Genomic DNA, 23,558 nt, shown 5'->3' with positions numbered 1-23,558 from the left:
GCGAAATCCTTCTGGTCTAAGCAAGAACGCAAGAGATCCACTGAACTGCTTGCTCTTAGCAAGGTTCGTCTTGTCTTGATGGAGGAACTTCAGGTGAAAACATCCAAACACCAGGATATAGCCGAAATTTATATTAGCCACCTTAACAAATTTGAGGAATGTTGTCGAGTTGACCATTCTTAGTGGGTTCAAAATTAGGATCCTTTCCGTTAACGTAGATTCGACTATTGTTAGAACGGCATTGGTGATAGTATATCGAAAAGACTCAATGTTTAGAAAGATCATTAAATACGTGAAACGTTTGCTTACTCCGGACTACAAGCGCAATGGTGTTTGACACTGATTAAGCGCAATGCGAAGTAGTTTTTGTGGCATTTCGTGACCGTCGGAGCTACTATCAAGGAACAGTCGCAATAGTGGGCTTCACCCAGCGAATCTACTCCGAAGAAAGCGCAGGCCAACCTATCAGTCGGAAAGGATATACTTACTGTTTTTGGATTCATAAAGAATAATTTAAAGACAAAACGATCACCGGACTCCGTTTTTATTGTGTCTATTCCACCAAATTGGAGAATACTCGTTTGGCTCGCCAAAGACAAGTTATTAGTTCAGACCTCCTTTGTCGTCACGGCCAAATCCGACAAATTAGACTACGAAATATTGCACATCCACTTTTGAAAGTCACTCGCCCGACAGAAATTTGATTTGATCGATCTTTGGGTCAAGTGAATCGAGCTAAACGGTAACTATATTGAGAAGTAAGTTACAATTTTTCTAAAAGTTTCGTTTTTCTTTTGTAAGCTAAAATTGCTGAAAAGTTTTGGAAAAATTAAAAAGCAAACAAAAAATTTTGTATTTCAAATTGGAATTTTTTAAATAATATTTGCTGGTAATTTATTTCTTAAAAAGTTGTACTTTATACATTTATATGTATGTATGTTAATGCTGAAAAACATACACCTACACTATTCTTAATAGCATTTATTTATTCACAAAAATTTATTGCGATTTCTAAGTAATAAATTTTAAAATAATAAAAAAGAAAATAAATTTTTCAAGTTAAAAAATTCACAGAACTTATTTCACTTAAATTGCAATTTTAAACAAATATGGTTGTTTATAACATGAATATAAATTTAAAATATATTAATAAAAATCTTAACTATTTGCTTCAATATAATCATCATTGAATTGAATGTATAACTCAATTAATACTACCAGACTATTACAATATTTTTGGCAATATATTCGACCACAGAATCTTACATTCGCTTGACATCTATAACATAACTTAACGTAGTAAGGCATCTTGATTTACATAGGCTTAAAAAACTATAAAACTTAAAGTGTTTGCATTTAGTTTTATCCATGGTAATCTCTTGAATATATACTAGTATACAAACTTAATTTAGTAAGTGGTACATGCCTAAGAAGAGTTATATTTTTTATTTATCACAATTATGCCATGGACGTAAAGCCTTATCTCTTTCATGGGTGTAAATTTTGGAGAGAGTAATTGTTGTTCGGAGAATGGTCTATAAATAAAAAATATATCATTTTATTTAGTTGTTACATGTATAAAAAGATGCTAAAAGTTAGTGGAAATTTTAAGCATAATTGGAAATTTAAATACTCCTTGCCACACTACTCAAATAATAAAATAAAAATTCTTATAATTAAATAAAATTAAAATATAAATATTCTCAGCTTAATGAAGATTTTTATTTTTCCCTCAGCAGCGGTAAGAGTCTAAAGGTTCTTCATTGAGTCTATAAACAACCGTGTTAAAAATTAAAAATAAATTTTTATTCCCCATGGCATTGAATGGAAAGTAAAAAAATGTATTCCAAAAATCGGATTAAAATTTAATATTGAATTTTTATGAACCCTAAATATTAGATTGAAAAAAATGTTATCCTAAGTTTTTAATTTAAAATTAAAATATAAATTGTTTTAGAATTTAAGTTTTTCGCGTTTGGGTATTTCGTGTTCTACCATTTCGGTGTTTTTTTTTTTAAAGGAAAGCTTATTTTAAATAAAATATTCACATAGATGACGACTCATTGTCATGTCATTACTTTTAATTATAGTGTTTCTGTTAGAAATATGTAAATCTTTCCTTTTTTATCTCTTTCAGCTTTTATTTGTTACTAAAATCTTTAAATTAAAGAATATTAACTCAATTTTTTATTTCGATTTTGGGATTAAAAATTTGTGAGAGTAACTTGTTAAGTTTTGCAATATTTTTCTTTCTGATAGCTAGTAGCTACAAACCTAATCTACTTATAATTAATTTTCAATATACAATTTTTCTACTTGAAATCATTTTTATTGTTATAGTTTTAGCGGTTATATAACCCTCTTGGGTGGTAAGGGGTCGGACCATAGAGAGAGGTGTTAAATGAGTGGGCTTCATTGAGCATTCAAAGGCAATATTCATGCGGGCACTCGTTGCTCGCAGGACATGTATTTTTCATGTGGGGTTCAATTCTGGATAAGTAGGAGTGTAACCTGCTACAATATTGAGAACGAAGTTGAACAAGATTCACTTGAGATTCTCGAGGCAACTCGAGCTCTTCGTCTGCTATGAAGGGTGATTTCTACGAAAACATACCAACAGAAACGGATTGGTGCTGTGTAATTAATGCCCGTCGGGCCGATTGCCGTGTTTTGTTACTGCTCTGTACTTTGTGAAATAATCGCGGTCGTATGCGGAGTGAAAGAGCACAAGCTGACAAGTGTAACGCTAAAAAGCTTAAGGTTGTTGACAGTGGAATTTTAATCCACTGTGAAATTTAGATCCAGTCTGTACGCCTTCGTCCAGTTCGTGAATATGGTCACTGTAGTTTCAGTGGGGTCTCCTTGCAGACAAGAAGCGAGAAAGATGGGTGAGATAGCTGTTTACGGACCCCGTACTTAATTCTTCTTAACTTAGAATTTTGACCTCGAAATAGTATGGATGATTGTTGACCGCTCAGATAGTTAATGGTCCAACCCTTCAGCCCTAAAGGGAACGTAGATTGTTTGATGTCTTCTAGTACCGTTGTAACATTGACTGTGCCAAAAGCTTTTGATTTTTAATTTAGATCACGAACTATCTAAATGCTGTGGTGGTGCTGTACTGAGTCAAGGTCACGAGTAATAAGGCCTCAAGTGTCTTTACACTTTTAAATTCCCTCACACTCAATTGTCGTGAGAACATTACATATTTATAAATACATATAAGAATTCGTCTTTGAATCCCTAGCTCATTTCTATACATTCTATTGAATAAAACTAGTTTCTTACCCGTGGCATTTATAAAAATTTCAATAGGCCTGTAATTGCAGTCACCGGTGAAATTTGGATTTTGGCTATGCATTGCTAACCGCGGTGTAAATAAAGGCGTGTTTGTATTTGTTACGCCCGTCGGGTAGAGGTGTCTCGCTTGAGCCACGAACTGTGGAATGAATTGTGACTGTAGTTGCAGTTGTTGCTGTGGCTGTGTCTGTGATATTGATACAGCAACTGGCAGTGGTGGTTCTGGCAATGTAAGCCTTTCAAAACTAACGTTATTTTTGTGCTGACTTTGTAGGTTCGCAACATTCACACATCTAATTGCTGGTGAATCTGTAACTGGCAGTGGTGGCTGTTGCGATGCAAGCTTTTCAAAACTAGCGTTATTTGTGTGCTGACTTTGTAGGTTTGCCACAGTCACACATCTAATGGCTTTAGGATTTTTCTGTGTTTCGCACATATTCACATCATTAGCGATGACAATATCATCGTCATTAATTATTTCAATATCACTATCCGTATCAATATCACAGGGTTCTTGCTTAATTACTTTTACTACGCCGAGTGCATCATTAACATTTGATTTCATTATGAGCTTGAATGGCATCACGCTGTCTATAGTTATTTGAGTGTTAGTAGCAATTTGACAGCGTATTCTTAACGCTGCTGTTGGATGACAGTTGGTAAAATGCACATCACATTCTGTGAGTTTAAGTGACTCGTCGCATATTTCACAAAAATATTGCAATGTCAAATGGTGAGCCTTCTTCAAATGTATGGCTAATGCATGCCATGCATTACTGTTTTTATCACAACAAAAGCAAGTGTTTATGGTAGAAAATGTTTTTCTTTGCTGTGCAAATACAATGGCTAACGAAATTTGAGTATTCAACGACGAACGTATTAGCGTCACAATCGGCACATCTCTAAAGCGATGCTCTTGCGATAAATGTGCACGTATTGCTTGTCGATCATGATGATAATATGAGCATACCGAGCATATGTGTATGTTTAGCACATGCATTTTTATGTGATCTATAATGGGGTCCCAGTTGTTGCACGCTACATGAAAATCACATTTGGCACACACAAATTTACTATTATTAACCTGATGACTTTTTCTTAAATGCTCATAAAACAATTCATTATCATACGCTTGGAAGGGACAATGTTGACAAAAGCACTTCCGTTTGATCCGTTCATTAGTTTTGAAACTGGGAAAGTTCTCCAACCACGTCGCGGTCACCGGCACAATCCACTGTGTTTTTAAAGATTCATAGTACAACTTTTCTATATATTTACAACGATTTTGTACCACTTCTTGCAGCTCCAACAAAAGGCTGTATCTCTCCTTTTCTTCTCCCGATTTCAGCAATATATTAAATGATTGATTGAAATAAAGTGCCACCTTTGCTGTTTGTATCGTCGCAGCGTCTGTATTTATATCTTTGTGAGCAACTGATATGTGATCTCTTGTTGCCTGCTCATTAGAGAATGTTTCACCGCAATGGAAACAGCCATATAGATGACAACAGTGTTGTTGGAAGTGCTCTTTGAAATCGACCAATGGCAACTCGGTCTTCTTATCATTGGTACAATGTGGACAAATGCTTAAAAGACAACAATGCCGTAGGTTCATGTGCCTATACCACAAGTCGTAGGATGAGAAAAATCCACCGCATGTAGATTGTGGGCAATGATAGAGTAAATTGGGTGAAATGCCCGTATTTTCGATCAATTTGAGCAAACTCAGTTTGACGCTCTCTTCAGCTGTTCGCACTAATTGCTCTAAATTTGGCTTGGTGTCAAACGCACCCTGATTTTCTGCAGTAACTGTTCTCGTTAACAAAGACCTGTCATTCGTAGAGTTAAAACCGAATTCTGGTTTAACCTTTACATGTCTGATATTTTCAGCTGGTATTGTTGGTAGTGACACAAATGTTATCGTTAAATTTTGTAATAAATCCTCCTGAAAAAATATAAAAGTTTCAATTAAGTAGGAGATTCAAATAAATTAATATATTTAAAAAAAGTAAGAAACGACCAAGATCGAAAGGGGATACTAGAAACATTGTCACATAATTTTGTTACAAATAAATCATTGTAAAACAAATTATTTCTTTAATTCTTAATTATACATACACCTAATTTCAAAAAAAATTATTTTTTTAATTCTTAATTATACATACACCTAATTTCAAAAAAAAAATTTTTTTAATATGGTAGTTGGACTAACTACTAACTAACTACTTTTCATGTTTGGAAGTTTGGTCCTAACATTCTTTAAGTAGTTAGTTGATGGCTATAACCACGACCAACTAAATAGCTAAGTGCTATAGATTAAAACATAAAGACAATATTACCTCTTTTTCTGGAAGCAAAATTCTCTCGCAAACGTAAGGCTGCCGGTCGGGATGGTTCGTAGCCAAATGATTATTGACCTTCTCCAAATTATAAAAATTCATTGTACAATATATACATGCATATTTTTCCAGCCCTGTAATAAATTCACTTTTGATCGGCAAAGAGTGCGTATGCATGAGATGATTTTTCATCCAAATCACGCTCTGGAAACTCTGCACACAATCTATAGTATAAAAATAAGAGTAAAAACAAAATGTTCGTACTATGCCAAAATGAATTTTATAATGAATTTTACCGTTAAGCGGACAAACGAGCGGTTCCACATTTTCTTCCAGCAATTCAGCGATATTTGTTGGTACACTAGTGTCTAAATTGATATCCAACGCACATTTAAACACAAATTGCAACTCTTGTTCTGAGTGCGCATGCTTAAAGTGCTCTGAAACATGACTTGGTGAGATACCGCGATAGCAGCAAAGGGAACATTGAAACTGCGAATGCTGATGATTTTGTTGTATATGTGCAATCAACTCTTCAGGTGTAGAGCAATTCTCTGCATCTAATTGACAGTAAGCGCATAGTAGACAGTCTTCGGGTGGGCATTCGCTGCTCAAATGTTCCTGCAGGTGCTGTAATATTTCCTCTTTAGCATCCGTTGAGAATAGACAATCCATTGCCATGCATTTGTATAAGCCGAAATAAGAAACTTCATTAGGATATTGGCGATACAAAATGTTACTGGAATTTTGCGTTAGTTTCTTACAACTATAATTTTCTTTTTGTATCGGTAATAGGTCCGAGCATTCCGTTTTTATGTACTCCAAACACGGCACAGCACTTGAATTCACAAAATTTTCCACTGATGACATAACTATAGGTCCTTCATCATTCTGTTGCACCATTGTTGGATTTTTATTTAGTACAGAGGAGTATTTGTAGTACTTGGTACTCGGAAGTTCTACCATTGCTAAGCCGTTGCTAATCGAGGCTTTGAAGTCTTGCTGCCTACCAGGCAATTCATTTGCCTCTAACTGCTCTTTTTCCGCTTTTTGGAAATCGGTTATATCTTCTGGTATGGCCTCATTTTTCACCGGTATATCTTCAACATCATCATCTTTCATTAGTAATTCATAGTTTGTATCTAATTCAGCGGATTTCTCGCAAGTCTCCTCATCATTTATAGCTGTGAGTATATATTTTTTTATGCAACTCGAATCATCTTGCCGTTTGTCATGGTGATCACGCAAATGTTTAAATGTATTGGCTTCATTTAATTGCACGAAATTGCATATTTTACAACAATATAAATATATGACGAGCACGTTTGGTGGATATTGGTAGAGTGTTCGTATGGCGGCATTGCGACAGGACTTCGAATGACATTTGTGCGATTGTATGTCAAATTCATAGGGTTTTTCCAACTTGCAAATATCACATTTAAAAGCATATTCCCCGGTATGTATAGAGAAATGCTTGTAAAAACTTATAAACTTATCTTCGATTTCATCCTCACAAAAAGCACATTTAACTTTATACTTTATAACATTCTGTGATGTAGTTTTTGCTAATTTTTGTGCAAATGAAATGTTGTTTTCCAAATATTGTAAGGCGGATCTGCTGAGACGTGCCACATACGATTCGGTTTTGTGTACCCTTTTGTAGTGATTCGTTAAATCGGATGGTTTTGATTTACACAAAACACAAAATTTCGTGTTATTATTGGTCATATTTAGATCGATGTTTTTATATTTAACATTTAGTTTCATCGGTTTCTCCTTGACAAAATGATGCACGGTTTTCTTCGTCCTTTTGACGTCTTCTACTAAAAGTATGTTTATAGTTTTGGACTCGTTTACTAACGGCATTTTCGTGTATTTTGAAATAGTTTCCGCTGAAAGTCTTCTTAACTTTATAATTGGCTCATAAACCAATGGTTGATTCTCTCTTGCTCTCTTACTATTACCAGCTGTTGTAGAGCTGGTTGAAGGCTGTGTTGTTATCGTCGATGCTATGGACGACGATTCCCATTCCGATGTTGTTGACGAAGAAGAGGAAATACTACGTATTCTTTTGAAAGCAGTTTTTGCTTTATTCTCTTTTTCTTTTCGCCGACGCTTATTGCTCTTTTGTGTGTACTTAGAATAAAGCTCGCATTTTGTCTGCTTTTCCAAACTGTTTTGTACATTATTTGCACTTTCGGTATTTTGGTTACTCTCATTAACTGCAGCATCAACAACAGATAATATTTGATGACTTACTGAGGTTGTGTTAGTAGCAGTTTTTTTATCAGTAAGTTCTTGCAAATCGTTGTCTTTTCTAAGGACATGTAGTATTTTGTCACCATATGGTAGAATAGTATTCAAAAGTATACTTCTGAAATCAGTTTGTTGCTCACCAAATAAGTTTAATTGATTGTTTCCATTTGACAATGCAGTGCCTCTGTTCGTTTCTTCCATTTTTCTCAATTCCTTTGTTATTTTGGCTTCTTCTTTACTCCTCACTTCCTCTTTCGTTGCTATCTTCCTTTCCTCTATTCTCTGTAGTTCTTCACCTATTTCCGCTTCCTCTATTCTCTTTAATTCCTCTGCTCTTTTCGCTTCCTCTATGATGATATTTGATATTTCCTTTGATCTTTTGGCTTCTTCTTTACTCCTCACTTCCTCTTTCTTTGCTCTCTTCCTATCCTCTATTCTCTGTAATTTCTCTGCACTTTCCGCTTCTTCTATTCTCTTTAGTTCCTCTGCTCTTTTCGCTTCCTCTATTCTCTTTAATTCCTCTGATCTTTTCGCTTCCTGTAATCTCTTCAGTTCCTCTGCTCTTTCCGCTTCTTCAATTCTCTTTAGTTCCTCTGCTCTTTTCGCTTCTTCTATTCTTCTTAATTCCTCTGATATTTTAGCTTCCTCTATTCTTCTTAATTCTTCGGCTTTCCTCGCTTCTTCTCTTCTCCTCAGTTCCTCAGCCTTTTTCGCTTTCTCCGCTTTTTCCCGTTTATAATCACCATATGTTTTTGGCTCAGATTTCGGCAATTCCGTCGATGTAGTTACGTTTCTTATGGGCATGCCCATTGAAATCATTTGCAAAGTATTACTTTTTTCTAATAATTTAACGATTCGCGGGTCTTTTAAATTTAATCTAAGCGGTGTCTGTGGTGGCAATATAGGAGGTCGTATACTATATATATTTGGTTGTATTACGTTTGAATTCACTACAGGATAAGGAGTCACAGATACACCTGTATTTGTGTAGTGGGTTGAACTAATAAAATCCTCATACGGTGACTTATTTGTGCAATTTGGTGAACTATAAAAATCATCATATGGCAAATTATTTGTATTATTTTCTTTTTCCGTGGAAGTCAAGTTTACACTTTTCAGCAATTGCTCGACATCAATTCCAATTTCCTTTGTTAAATCCTCATAGATATGATTCAACTTATCTGTATGCATGTTCTCCAAATCTAAATCCGCCTTCCGCATGTGGTGCAATTGAACAACCTCAATTGGTTTACCCTTATCTTTGCTCAATTCATTTGGTTGATTCGCATACCTTTGAATAATTGCATCTATTTCATTTTCTTTACTTTCTTCTTTCTCTTCAACACTGTCTATAAAATCTCCCCTCCGCTTAAAAAGTTGCTCCTTCTTGACACATAATTCATCATCGTTTGGAACTGTATCAATCAATACTTCATCGTCATCCGAATCTAAGCATATTGTATAATATGGTTCGTCAATTATGCAAGGTTCTAAAGCGGGCTTGGAAGTCACTTCCTGTTCTTTGGTTTTACTACGAGCTGAGGATGTCTCTTCATCATTGCTTTTAACACATTGATTCGGTTTTTCTGTTGGTGACTGCACTTTATCTTGTTCATTTGGTGATATGGACACGATAATAACATCATCGTCATCCTCTTCAATATCCGATGAGTTTTCAGCGTTATCTTCGTCATCGGAGCACAAATTTACACTAAAGCATTTAACATGCGCATGTGTATTAAAAATATCCATAATATTTTTGGGGACTTTCTGTGAAGTACAATTATAGAAAAGGTGTTACAAAAGATATGTTATAAATGAATTTAAAATAAAATATAATTTTTATATTTTGTATTTATGTGTAAGGAAAATATTTCAAAACCATACAATGGAAGTATACACTAATATTGATTTCGATTTCATAACTTAGGTATGCTCAAATAATTTCATAAATTCCGAATATTGAGAACATATGTATTATCTATCTTTTGTGCTATTATCTGGTATTTACACACAACCTGCATGACGTTGGTCTTAGTAACTTATGATGGTTCATAGTTATATCTCGCTCTGTACTCCATTAATGTGTATTAAAATCACGTAAAAAATTAATTAAAGATTTATTTTTCGAGCTTTGCACTAATTCATCAAAATTTGAGTGGGTTGAAAAATAATATGGTTTTACTAATGCTAAACATTTAAATGGAAATTACTGTATCGTAGAATTAATGGGCACACCTAGTGTGAAATTTTGAAAAAATAAATTGTTTATTTTTTGCATATTTTGATAGTCTACATTGTTTTCTTAAAAAATGTTACTGTGTATAAGACCGGGTTGATTTAAAGGAAGCCAAAAAAAGAAAAAATCGCATATACGGGGAAAAATATAACAATTTCTTCGTCGGTTTTTAAGATATCCGAATGAAATTCAATACGTAAATGCATTATGGTCATTTGTCGGAATTTTATCAGATCGGACAACTATATCACATATCTCCCATACAACCGATTATTTAGTAATTTTACTTTCCGGCTGCCTGTCTTTAATTAAAAAGCTAAGAGCTTGTAATTTTGGAGAATAATTCTCTAACATATACTTAATAATGACAGTGAAAATAAAGAAAATCGGACAATTTTGTCTATCCTGAGATATTCAGGTTATTCCAAGTATGCATGTAATCTGTCAAGATGTTTCCAATCTCACGAGGATTGCATTGGAGCGCTATTCTCTAAATTTTTCTACTGAATGAATTTAACATTTTTATATTGCAATTATCAGACAGTTCTGATTCATCAGATATTTAAATATTTTTACTATTGCTTTTTGTAGATAACTAATCTATGTAATACTAACAAGTGGAAGATTACACTGTTCATGATTTATTAACTCAGGCACATCTTTCAAACTTAATGCCAGAATAAAAATTTGTTTTTCGGAAAATTAATAGCGCCTATTATTTGAAGTTCCTTATAGATTTCTGATATGATTATACTAGTATTCTCTCTTACTGCTTTCGGGATCACTAGTTATAAATATTTTTTCAAACAGCGAATTATTCCTCTTTCCTGTTATTTTTTGCTATCAGAATGTAAGTGACGTTTTGATTTGAATGAGATCGTCGTGCTTCAAGAGAGTTAGCGTGATAATTTCAGCCTGTACATATTGGAAATAAGTGGATCTTTTAACGTTTCGTTTGAAAATTTCATTTTGTTTTCATAGGGCGCGAGTATTTTTGATAAATTCGTTATATGGCAAAGAAAAGAAGTATTTTGATATATGTAAACTGGGTCATATGTATTTAGGTTATTTTTGAGGTGTGAATGCGAAAAGGAACATGTTCCTTAACATACTCAAATTGATTTATGACACACTTTTTATACTCTCGCAACCTGTTGCTACAGAGTATAATAGTTTTGTTCACCTAACGGTTGTTTGTATCACCTAAAATTAATCGAGTTAGATATAGGGTTATATATATATAAATGATCAGGATGAAGAGACGAGTTGAAATTTGGGTGACTGTCTGTCCGTCCGTCCGTCTGTCCGTCCGTCCGTGCAAGCTCTAACTTGAGTAAAAATTGAGATATCTTTATGAAACTTGGTAGACATGTTTCATGGTACCGTGAGACGGTTGGTATTGCAGATGGGCGTAATCGGACCACTGCCACGCCCACAAAACGCCATTAATCAAAAACAAATAACTTGCCATAACTAAGCTCCGCAATAAGATACAAGACTGTTATTTGGTACACAGGATCACATTAGGGAGGGGCATCTGCAGTTAAAATTTTTTTTTAAAAAGTGGGCGTGGTCCCGCCTCTAATAGGTTTAATGTGCATATCTCCTAAACCGCTAATGCTAAAATAACAAAATTCACTGGAAGCAAATGTTTTTAGCACTTCTATTGACGGTGTGAAAATAGTTGAAATCGGGTGGCAACTCCGCCCACTCCCCATATAACGGTACTGTTAAAAACTACTAAAAGCGCGATAAATCAAGCACTAAACACGCCAGAGACATTAAATTTTATCTCTGAGATGGTATAAGATGACTTTATAGGAACCGCGTTCAAAATTAGACAGTGGGCGTGGCACAGCCCACTTTTAGGTGAAAACCCATATCTTGAGATCTGCTTAACCGATTTCAACCAAATTCGGTGCATAACGTTCTTTTCATGTTTCTATGTCATAGTGCGAAAATGGGCGAAATCTGATTACAACCACGCCTATTTCCTATATGACACCATTTTAAATTCCATCTGATTCTTTCACTTTCCACTATGCAAATCAAGCAACAATGATTATATCGGCATAAAACTTTGCGGGAGTAATACGTTTAAAGTATGCCACCTTGCGGCCAAAAATTGTCTAAATCGAACCAAAACTGTTCAAACCCCTAAGTACTAAATATGTGGACCCCAGTGCCTATAGTTGACCTTCTACCGAAAATATCAGTCAATCCACAAAGAAATCTCAAACGAGTATACCATTTGACTTTGCGAGAGTATAAAATGTTCGGTTACATTCGAACTTAGCCCTTCCTTACTTGTTAATCTTAAAGTTGAATATTTATAAAACTATGAGCTGTGGTTTTGCATTAGTTCATAAAACAAAATTATGAAAGCAAAATACAACATGTTAGGATATGATATATATAAGATAAAATAATCGTATTATTTATTTTTTTAATTTTGCAGTTAGAACTTACCCCATCATCCAAAAACAAATTTCTGTACTGCGTTATGATCGACTGCTCAATCTTTTGTAGTACATTCATCGGGTACCTATTTAGTTGAATTAAATTTTATAAAAAGAAAGGGGATAACAAATTAGTTTACTTACCTCTTTCTAGATATTATCCAATGTTGTATATCTTCAAATTTTTTGTATTTAACATTATCTAATTCCAGCAAGTATTTAATGAATGGCACATAGTTGGTCAGACTGTCTAATTTTTCATCGACCTTTTTCTCCATCTTATTCTAAAATAAAAAAAATATATATATATATGTATAAGATTTGTAATATAGTTAAGCTAATTATTAATTAACAAGCTGCTACGAATGCTCGATACTCGAGTCTCTGGCACACGATTGCGACGCGTAACGCTCAGAGCTCGATTCTTTGTATAAGAAAAACACAATACGGGCGACGAAGAATATTGTTCTCGGCGACGCCGTCGGTGATTAGAATACATGATTGTATATGAAGATGAACACAATACGCGACGGCGGCGAATTTCGTCCACCATGATGATTTTTGAGATAGAGCTATTCCAATTTTATCGACAAAAACGGCATCACCATATCAAAGAAAGATTATTTTCAGTAACAACCTTAAGAATTTTCAAAAAAAAATTAAGAAAATGTCTGAGTTGGCAATATTAAGATTGTTTATGTTTGGTTTCATCATTTATTGTGATATTTTTGAGCGCGGAATACACTCTAGCTGCAGCGAAAAGCGTCCGTATTGTGTTTTACACGGCGGCAACACTCGGCGAAAATTCATCGGACGGCGTCGCCCGTATTGTGTTTAAGCTATTACTTGTATATTTCTAATATTATATTTTGCTCTTCGAGCCGATACAAATATTCCGTACTCGACTCTCGCGCGAGTTAACATGGTTTACACGATATGAGTCATTAAAAATATACTTTTGAGCTGCACCGGAATATGTACTCTCTATTGATATTCTTAAGACTGACTTGTTACATACTGCTATTACTGCGTTTACATGGGGACTCTATTGACCCTCATTATCTCTTTTGGTGTCGCTCTGTGGATTCACACGAGCAAAAAGAGTCCAGCAACTCAAATCGAGTTTTTCTGTCATTTCATTTCATAAAATCTTCGCAAATATTTGTGCGGTTCGGCTACGCAACACTTTACAATTTTTCAAAATGTTTCTTTTATTCTATGCATACATATTTTCATAATACATACAAAAATTAGATAACATAATTCAAATTTCTGAAGGAATGGTATATATTTATTTGAAACCGAGCGCTCTTGCAACCATTCAAAGAATTTGAAAGTGAAAAGCAATGCTGAAAAGGGTATCAGCGAGCTGCTACGAACAAGAACACAAAGCGTGCCACCCGAACACGAGTGGTACGAACCCTTCGTCTTTCCTCGTCGTCCCCTCGCCCACAATAAACCAGTTTGGGTTACAAAAGAGTCTGTGTATGAACTGGGACTATTTATACTAACTAGTGTGTTTACTTATTACTAGTTGATAGTTGGTTTACATATAACATATTGTTTGTTTAGTTGCATATCCTTTGCTCTAAGATAAGGAATATTTTGGTGATATCCATAATGTGATAAGAAATACGTTTCTTAAGTTCTCTCTGACTTGCAAAAAGATTTTCAATTTCTAAAGAAGATTCTGCATCACGGCGTCTTTTTGATGCCCTTGCCTGGGAACTATTTCTAGAAAGTTGAGATCTGATTTTTTGGGCATTTTAAAATGAAAATAAAAATTATCAGCTTTTATGCTAAATTATTTTTTTAGCTCTTGAACCTACATAATTATTTAAATACTAATTTTATTAAAACTGAGCTGTTAAGGTGTTTGGATAGTTAAATGTACAATATATATCATATTTACTATCAATTAATACCTACTAAAAAATAATAGAGTTACGTCTGAGGAGAGCTGTTGTTTAGCTTTGAAAATAACTGATTTTTGTTGGGTTTAATTATCTGGTACACAAATTTAAAGCATAAAATATATTCGAGCAAAAATTATTAAATTCCGCACGCGACCGACTTATTGATATTGATTGTTGAAAGATCTTTTCAAATCCGTTCAGTAGTTCCTTAGCCTATTCGATACAAACAAACAATCAAATCTTTCCTCTTTATAATATTAAGTATAGATAATCAGTACATTGATTTAAGTACTTCGTAATTCCGCAGATTTTTTTCTTTTTATTTCTTTATTTTCCGATTCGATTAATAGAGTTGACAAAGTTTTATTTTACTATTGCACTATCACTTTCTTTACTATTAAGAAGCAATTTGTTTACACATGTGTGTAGACGTGTTTTCGGTTGCAATGATCATTTTTATTTACATACATATATTATATAACTGTTTTGATTACATTTCATTAATAATTTTTTTCATTTATTAAATAATTGCTCCTTATACTCGCTTGAATACCTTTTAAGCTCTTGAGAATTCCCGTCAATACTGACATTTATTTTGAAGAACAGCTCACTTTATATAAAAATTGTAAAATTCCAAATACATACATAAGTATGTATATTATATTTATTTGTTTTTCAAATTACAGGTTGTTTGTTTGTTTAAGTTATCAATGCACGACGCGGCGATGCAAGTTCAAACATGTTCTTTTGTTGATGTCAGTTAAAACTTTGTTTACGTTCTTCAATATTACCTGATGCACTGGCTTTAGACGAATTGAATGACATGAAAGAAAGTGTGTGAATATTAACGCCTATTAAAAATTATGCACTGCATACATAAAATAAATACTTATATAAATATAAGTACATAAGTAAGCAACATTTTTACATTCCGGAGATGTCCGATTGACGCCGTTACCATTGAACACTAAACACAAAACTGAGTGTACTTAAAAATTGATTCTTAATATGAAGTTAAACAACCAAAAAACAAAAACAACTCCACTCTTCCGCGCTGACAACTGAATTTTGGTCAAAAATACTCTCACAGCATTTAAAGTCATTACTTTAGTTTGATGAAATTATCATCAATGGAACTATTTGAATACGGAGTCAATTAAACATTTTTGTTTACATTATTAAAGAGCGTTGAAAACTATGTTACTAATTGTCCAAAGTAATTGCAAAATTATTAAGAACTTTTTGTTTATAAATACTGTCAATATGTTATGCTAAGCGCATACTTTACTACACATACTTATCTATATACAGATTTGTGCATAAATGTACAAATGGACATGTGTGCATTCATCCCCTAAGATACATATGTGTGAATGGTATGCCTCTACAAAAAAAACAGTGAGCGTCACGATACGTGAGTATACGATTTGTTATGACCTATTCGATATAAAGAAAATTTGATGAGCCAACATATTTCAGCTCGCATTTATGATTTTTAACATATCTTGAGTTCTTATGCAAGTACATACATATGTATGTGTGGACATAAATACATAAGAGAGGTGCTGATATATAAAGCGGTATTTCATGAGGAGCCAAGTGCACGAACGAGCCGCTCTGCTCTTGTTTGTCAGCATATTTTGACAATTTCCTCATAATTTGGCACTTAATGGTTACCTAGGAAATTTTCGACTATCAACACAAAACTATTACGAGATTCACTTTTCAGAACAGTCATAACTTTGATAAAATCTATATCTTTCAGTAATTGCAATATATAATATTCTATACCTTTTAACTTTTCCATATTAAGTTGAGAAATTTTCTACAAATCTCAATTAAACAATATCCTTCAACGTCCAACGCTTTGACAAATTGTTTTCCTAACTTGATCACGTATTAGATCACTAAGTTCGTTTTGAGAAAACAACGTTGGTGTCTCTCTTATTCACATCCATTCTCTAGGTATTTAGCGACTCATTGTTTCTGAGTGGAAGTGAAAGCGAATTACTTTTGAAAAGAAAGCGAGATATAAAAAATTTTTGTATACGCGAAAAAGGTGCGCAGAATCCTAATCATGACTGAAAAAATAAATTTTATTGCAACCAAGCGGATAAATGATTTAAATATAAGATATGCATTCATTTTAAAAACAAAAGCATATTTAATATTATGAAGAAATTCGTAATCTGGGCATTTGAAAGCATCAAAATTTGTAAAAATAACCAGGGCAAAAATTTTTTGTTTTGTTTTGTAGAGCTTTGTTACATATGTATATATGGTACGTATGTATTCCATTTTTGTTTCGAGTAACATTGACTTCCCTACAACAACATTTTATATTTTATAGTAACACATATAGTGATGTGCAATGAAATAGAGCCAGTACTATATATATCTTTTAAATCAATATATTTCAAGAAATTTGGTTTTTTCAGGTTTTTTTATTGGTAGAAAAGAAACAACGCATGGAGTATATATTAAGATACCAATTAAAAGTTGTAAGTCTAAAATTAAAATTATAAAATTTAAAAACTCATTAGCATATCCCGTTTTGGCTGTGCTTTAAAATAGAGCCAGAAGACCTTATTTAAATTTATTTGTTTCCGGTGATTTGAAATCTGTAATTTTTAATAAAATAATCAATAGAAAAGATAAAGAATAATAACTGTTACATTAATATTTAGTGCAGAATCCATTGTTTTTTATAAATGCTGTGCAAAGTCTGGGCATATAATTCACTAAATTCTGGTACATAACAGCCGGAAGTTTATGGCATGCGGCCTTCACTAGCCTCCAAAGATCCTCTTTATTGGATGGATTTTGGCCTCTCAGAGCCACTTTAATCTTCCGCCATAAATTTTCTATAGGTTTAAGGTCTGGTGATTGCGCGGTCTAGCTTAAAATTGCGATGCCGTTTTGTCTCAACCATTCCTTTGCCCGCTTCGATGTGTGAAGGGGCATATTAAACTTCGCATAAGGTAACCTTCCCAGCAACTTAAGCTTTCAAATTGTTTTTGATCAATAACATTCGAATGGTCAAAGCATTCACATCCAAAGGATATTGCTTCTTAACGGCTGAAGACATCACAAACGGATTTTCTTTCACCTGACTCAGGATTCGCCTTTGCAAAACCGCACTGATTCTGGATTTTTTACCTCTATTTTTTGGTTTTTCTTTATAATTTATTGCATTCTCAACTATTAGCAGCCAACTATTCGAACTATTTCCTTTTGGCTTTTTGATTGTAAACTCAAAAGTTTTTATCAGGACTGTGGTGCTTGGCTCTTTCCATTTTTATACCAAATTTATATAAAACAACAACAACAATTTACATTAAATGTATAAAATTAAAACCCTTTATTACGTTTTGTTGAAAATTGTATCAAATTAAGTTTTTTCGCTTCGCAAAATGTTTAATTTTATCGTTTGGCTCTATTTTAACGCACACGTCATTACACAGTCAATAGCACACTGATTTGCAAATAATGAACTTCACAATAAACTTTTAAACGAAGTAACATCGTCAGCGATTGTGTGGCTTTATTTTATCGCACATTACTGTACGTACATACATACATAGTATAAACAGGGTTGAAGTTTTTTTAATTAAAAAATTCTATGGGGACTGTCCGTCAATAGAGGTGCTAAAAACATTTGCTCCCAGTGAATTTGGTTATTAAAGCTTTAGCGGTTTAGGAGATATGCACATTAAACTTATTAGGGGCGGGACCATGCCCACTTAAAAAAAAACATTTAACTGCAGATGCCCCTCCCTAATGTGATCCTTTGTACCAAATAACAGTCTTGTATCTTATTGCGGAGCTTAGTTATGGCAATTTATTTGTTTTTGATTAATGGCGTTTTGTGGGCGTGGCAGTGGATTACGCCCATCTGCAATACGAACCGTCTTACGGTACCAAGTTTCATAAAGATATCTCAATTTTTACTCAAGTTACAGCTTGCATGGACGGACGGACAGACGGATGGACGGACAGACAGTCACCCGGATTTCAACTCGTCTCTTCATTCTGATCATTTATATATACATAACCCTATATCTAACTCGATTAGTTTTAGGTGATACAAACAACCGTTAGGTGAACAAAACTATTATACTCTGTAGCAACAAGTTGCGAGAGTATAATAATCCCAAACATCTTTGATTAAAAATTAACTTTTTTAACTTAAAAGTTATTTTAATTAAGATTATAATTTTTATTGGCTTATTTCAAAAGCCAAAAAAAACCCAATAAAACATTTTTACCAACAAATGTTTGAATCACTTGTCACTATGCAACAGATAACAATGCCATCAGTGAACCGGGTATGTTCAAAGGAAAAAGTTAATTTTGAATTTTTTTTTAAATATATTTTTACTCATAAATAGATTAGATTAGATGAATTTTGAGGTATGCACCGCGACCTATGATCTATTGTGCCCTCTCCTAAACTATCTAGGCCCAGCATGTTGATAAATTCCAAAATTTTGCTGGGTGCTAGTGAGGCGATACAATCCCTGTGTGGAAACATGGATCCCAGGGCCTTGATTCTGCGTCTGCAGACTGCTGTGCAGTTCATCAGCAGATTTTCAGGGGTTTCCGGCTCTATGTCGCAGAACCGGCAGTTTGCAGAAGAGGCTATACCCATGTTGAAGAGGTGCTTCTTGAACCTGCAGTGGCCGGTGTAGAACGCTACCAGTAGCCGGAATTTGTTCCTTAGGAGATTAATTATGGCTAATCTACTCATAAATATCTATTTTGGCCCCTTCATAGTAATCCCGCTCGGATATAATACACTTGTGCCAACGCTTTTTCCAATCCACGAAGCACTTCTGAAAAGGTGCAGAGAGCCAAATCTGGTAAATATGGTGGTTGAGGCATGATTACGGTTTTGTTTTTGGCCAAAAAATCACGAATAAGCATTAATGTGTGAGCTGGTGCATTATCGTGATGCAGAATCCACGACTTGTTTTTCCACAATTCCGATCGTTTGAGCCGTATTGCTTCACGCAAACGTTGTCTAACTTCCTTGTAGTATTCCTTATTAACTGTACGATTTGGCAGAAACTCATGATGCACCACACCATTGTAATCGAAGAAAACAATGATCAATTCACATTTGATCGAACTTGGCGTGACTTTTTCGGTTTTGGCTCATGTGGCAGCTTCTATTGGGATTATTGGGCCTTGGTTTCGACGTTAAAACCATATACCCACGTTTCGTCGTAAGTTATGACACGTTTGAGCAAACCAGGATCGTTGTTAACGTCACTTAACAACTCCTGAGCGATACTAATGCGACATTGCTTTTGCTCAAAATTTAGCAATTTTGGAACAAAAATCGAAGAGCACACAAAAACTAACTAACCAACCTTTGCTGTTGTCGAAAACCAACTACTAGTCGAAATTGGCTCATGATAAACATATGTGTCCGATTATAACAAAAACAAAATAACAATAATCGAATGTACATAGCCCGCGAAAAATGAAAATTCACCATTTTCTTTGAACACACCTCGTATATCCGGTATTTGGAATTAGAATTTTAAAAACTATTTTAATTTTACTTTTTTACAGTTTTCGGTATAACAAAAAAAAAAAAAAATTTTAACTATTTTTTTAATGCATTATTTGCAACCTTGCATATATGATACACATACACACATATATATATTTATCTATGTACATATATAATATTATATAAAGACAAAAAGCAATGCATTTACATTTACCAAAAATATAATATTTAAATTCCTGGTGCACCCACTTCCGCCACTAAAATTTTAATATCTGTTTTTAGTAAGCATAATAAAATATATGTACATATATATATATATGGTATATAATAAAATACAAATCAGTCGTAATTTCAATAGAATAGATATATTGTACATAAAAACCTTTTTGATAAATTTTAGTTAAACGGAAACTAGGTAAGTTTTCTAGTTACGTATTCAGATGAATGAAAACATATGTATTTTCCATTTATGGTTTAATTTCTCATAGGCTGGACTTTAACAACAACCAAAATTAAAACTAAACTCAATTTAATTTCGAAACAGTTTACTTCCCCATTAAGTCCAAGTTGTTCAGATGGAATTAAGGATGAAAAAGACTAAATCGTCATATAGTTATATTAAAAAGTTGTATTGCAATTCGTTCTTTATTTCAAATTTATTATTTACCGAATATGCTAATTACAAGTATAACAAAGAAAGGAAAATAGTTAATAGAGTATACTTAGTAGTAATTCTGGTTCAGGTTTTTGTTGTCTTCTTGTAATGTCAATTAAAACTTTGTAAACGTTTTTCAATATTACTGATGTACTGACTTTAGACAAATGGAGGAACTTAGAAAACTTAAAAACTAAGCACTGCATATACATACATGTGTATATGGTAAATATACAGAAGCGAGAATTTTACATTTCGGAGATGTCCGATTGACAACGTGTTGCCTTCACACGTCTTGTCTGGAATAATTAGACATGCCTTGTAGTTGGCGAAATTGTCTCTTTCATACTATCGTGGTTGTGACGTGATTTTTATAACTGATCATTTTAAATACTGATTCTCTTATTTCAAATGTAATAATTTCAGAAGTAGAATATTTTTATAACGGCGTCTTAATTCTATGACCGTAAAGTCTTTATATTCGTGGGTCAGACTATACTAACTAGTGAATGATCCAGTAGCTCATGTTCATTAATTGGATAATATTAATTGTCCGCATAGAAATTGTATGTATGCATATGTATATCCGTTCTGCATATAATTTCTAATGGCACAAACAGTCACCGACGCAAAACCGTGGACCGAATCAGCTGATACGACCTATCTTATGAGAGCGCAATATAAATGAACAGGCACCACCGCTTCTACCGTCCGCTTCAACAGACCATACGGTGGGAAAATTTAGTTTTTTCTGTAGAAACGAGTGGGCTGAGAGTGAGAGAGCAGTAAATATAAAACTAAACTTAAATATATTTGAAATATTCTTAAAATAACTCAAAATCACAGTCGAATACACTTATTTATAAATAGGTAAACTATTTTTAATAGTTGGATTTTAGTTTTGAGCTTTTACATTATGAAAAATTATAACTAAAATACTAAATGTGTAAAAAATCGTGTATACAAATAGAACAATGGCAACTTTGGTGAAATGGAAACAAAAGAGAACAACTTATTTCTGCGTTGCAACTACAGGCATAACTTTTGACAAATTTGATTTGTACGATTGGTAAGTATGGAAGGGAAAAATGTCGGTGACTGTTTGTGCTATAATAGTCTACGAGTTAGCGTTTATGTGTTGAATGTATGTATGCGCGTTATTCGATAGCAAGTGCGTTATCTTATGTACATATGTATTTGGTTGTAGGCTCGCTGCTCGTATGTATGTTATCTTTTAGTATGTTCGTATTAGGGTGTCCGTTATGTCCAAAGTTGATTTTTTTTTGCAGACGCTCCCTAAAGTTTCAGTTTTTGCCCTAAAAAAGGATTCAACGTAAATTAACTTTTTATTTACAATTTCAACCGGGTCTAAATCATTTTACTTATTCCATTATTCAACTTGGGATGTTATTTGATCTTTTATAAATAAGTAAACCGAGATGTGGTGACTTTCGATTTTCCAGTCAACCAGATTTATATCGTTTATAATGGTTAATATGTGTGATACTTTAAGTAAAGTAAGTAGACAGTTTTTTTTTTAACGATATATGATTGAAAACGGTTAGACCTTTCTCTGCACTGTTGCAAAACTAAACTTCTTGAATATTGATATTGATATTAAAAACATTAAAGAGTAGCTCGGTTAGGTTGCAGCAAGATAACATCCACAAACACCCTACATTTACGGACAGGAAAAATTGAAATGAGTGCAAAAGCCGATTTTTAATATGTGCATGTTGTGCAAAGTATAATTGCTTTATTCACCGTACGGTCGTTTGAACTAATTCAAATAAAGTGTTATATCAAAAAGGCCAAGATGACGAAACGAATTAATATCTGGATAACTGTCTGAAGCGTTAACTTGAGTAAAAACTGAGGTAACTTGATCAAAGTTGGTACACGTGTACCTTGGCAATCTGTATTTGTATTTGTATTGCAGATGAACAAAATCACACCAACAAACAGCCGTTAAGCGAATTACTATAAAGTGTCTAAACTAAGTCACAAATTAAGCTACAAAACTCAGAAACAGACTTAAAAATTGTTAATCTTGCCTGAGTTAAGGAACGTACATCACTTATGGTACACACAAAGAAAAAACAAAATTGGTAAGTATAACACAACAAACAATAAACGATTAAACATAAAAACAACATTATCCGCCACAAAAAATATTCAAACAAATTAATGGATTCTTGGTCTTTCTTTTCGCGCTCTTTTAAAGAACAAAGTTTGTTCACACATAAAATATTATTTTTATGATTTTTTGTTTGGATTAGTGGTTTAATTGAAATAATTAGGTAAGTATTAAAATGGACAAATGTGTTTGTGATCTGTGCTTGATGTTTTAGTGATTAATCGCGGTTTTTACCCAATTTTCTGTGGAATAAAAGTTGGATGGATTCGACCGGATTCGCCATATTGTTTGGTTTGTTTGTTAATATGATCTATTAGATATGTCAAGTTCAAAAATTAGCTGCTGGTTTTTGCAACTTTTGGATTTTTTAAAAACAATGTCAATTTTGAAACGCACCCTTTTTTTATTTTGGCACAGTGAACCGGTACCAACAAACAAATTTTTGGCGGTTTTCTAATGTTATTGATCCCTCAAAATTTTACGAAGTGCAATACCAACAAATTCAAAAACAATTAAGAAACTTTGCTGGTAAATTGGTGGATAAGTGGGAAACGAGTCACAGGATAATGGCATTGTTTGAAGAGCGAATGGTTAGATGGAGATCAAATTTTTCCTGAAGCAGCCATTGATCAGCGTAAACACAAACCTTTTTCAGAGTGCGCAACTAAGACTCAAACAAAAACATATTTAATCTGTAGTTGATAAAATAACGCACAAGGAGTTAAGGGTAGCAACG

The 23,558-nt window shown here is 33.6% G+C and overlaps 1 protein-coding gene across 4 annotated transcripts in view; it reads right to left on the bottom strand.

Moving 5' to 3' along the window:
• Positions 1 to 848: 848 nt before the first annotated feature.
• LOC106616882 (uncharacterized) overlaps positions 849 to 23,558 on the bottom strand; it is a 40,245-nt gene continuing 17,535 nt past the window's right edge. For all 4 annotated transcript variants that reach the window (XM_014233831.3, XM_070106839.1, XM_070106841.1 and 1 more), the window contains exons 2-7: positions 12,738 to 12,877; positions 12,604 to 12,679; positions 5,936 to 9,665; positions 5,640 to 5,863; positions 3,289 to 5,245; positions 849 to 1,535 (exon numbers count right to left, since the gene is read on the bottom strand). In XM_014233831.3, the coding sequence (XP_014089306.3) occupies positions 1,489 to 1,535; positions 3,289 to 5,245; positions 5,640 to 5,863; positions 5,936 to 9,665; positions 12,604 to 12,679; positions 12,738 to 12,877 (6,174 nt within the window). In that variant the 3' untranslated portion in view covers positions 849 to 1,488. The remainder of the gene's footprint in view (positions 1,536 to 3,288; positions 5,246 to 5,639; positions 5,864 to 5,935; positions 9,666 to 12,603; positions 12,680 to 12,737; positions 12,878 to 23,558) is intronic.

The sequence above is a fragment of the Bactrocera oleae genome, chromosome 3 (assembly GCF_042242935.1).
Source record: "Bactrocera oleae isolate idBacOlea1 chromosome 3, idBacOlea1, whole genome shotgun sequence".
NCBI lineage: Eukaryota > Metazoa > Arthropoda > Insecta > Diptera > Tephritidae > Bactrocera > Bactrocera oleae.
This window is presented reverse-complemented; position numbering and strand designations above follow the sequence as displayed.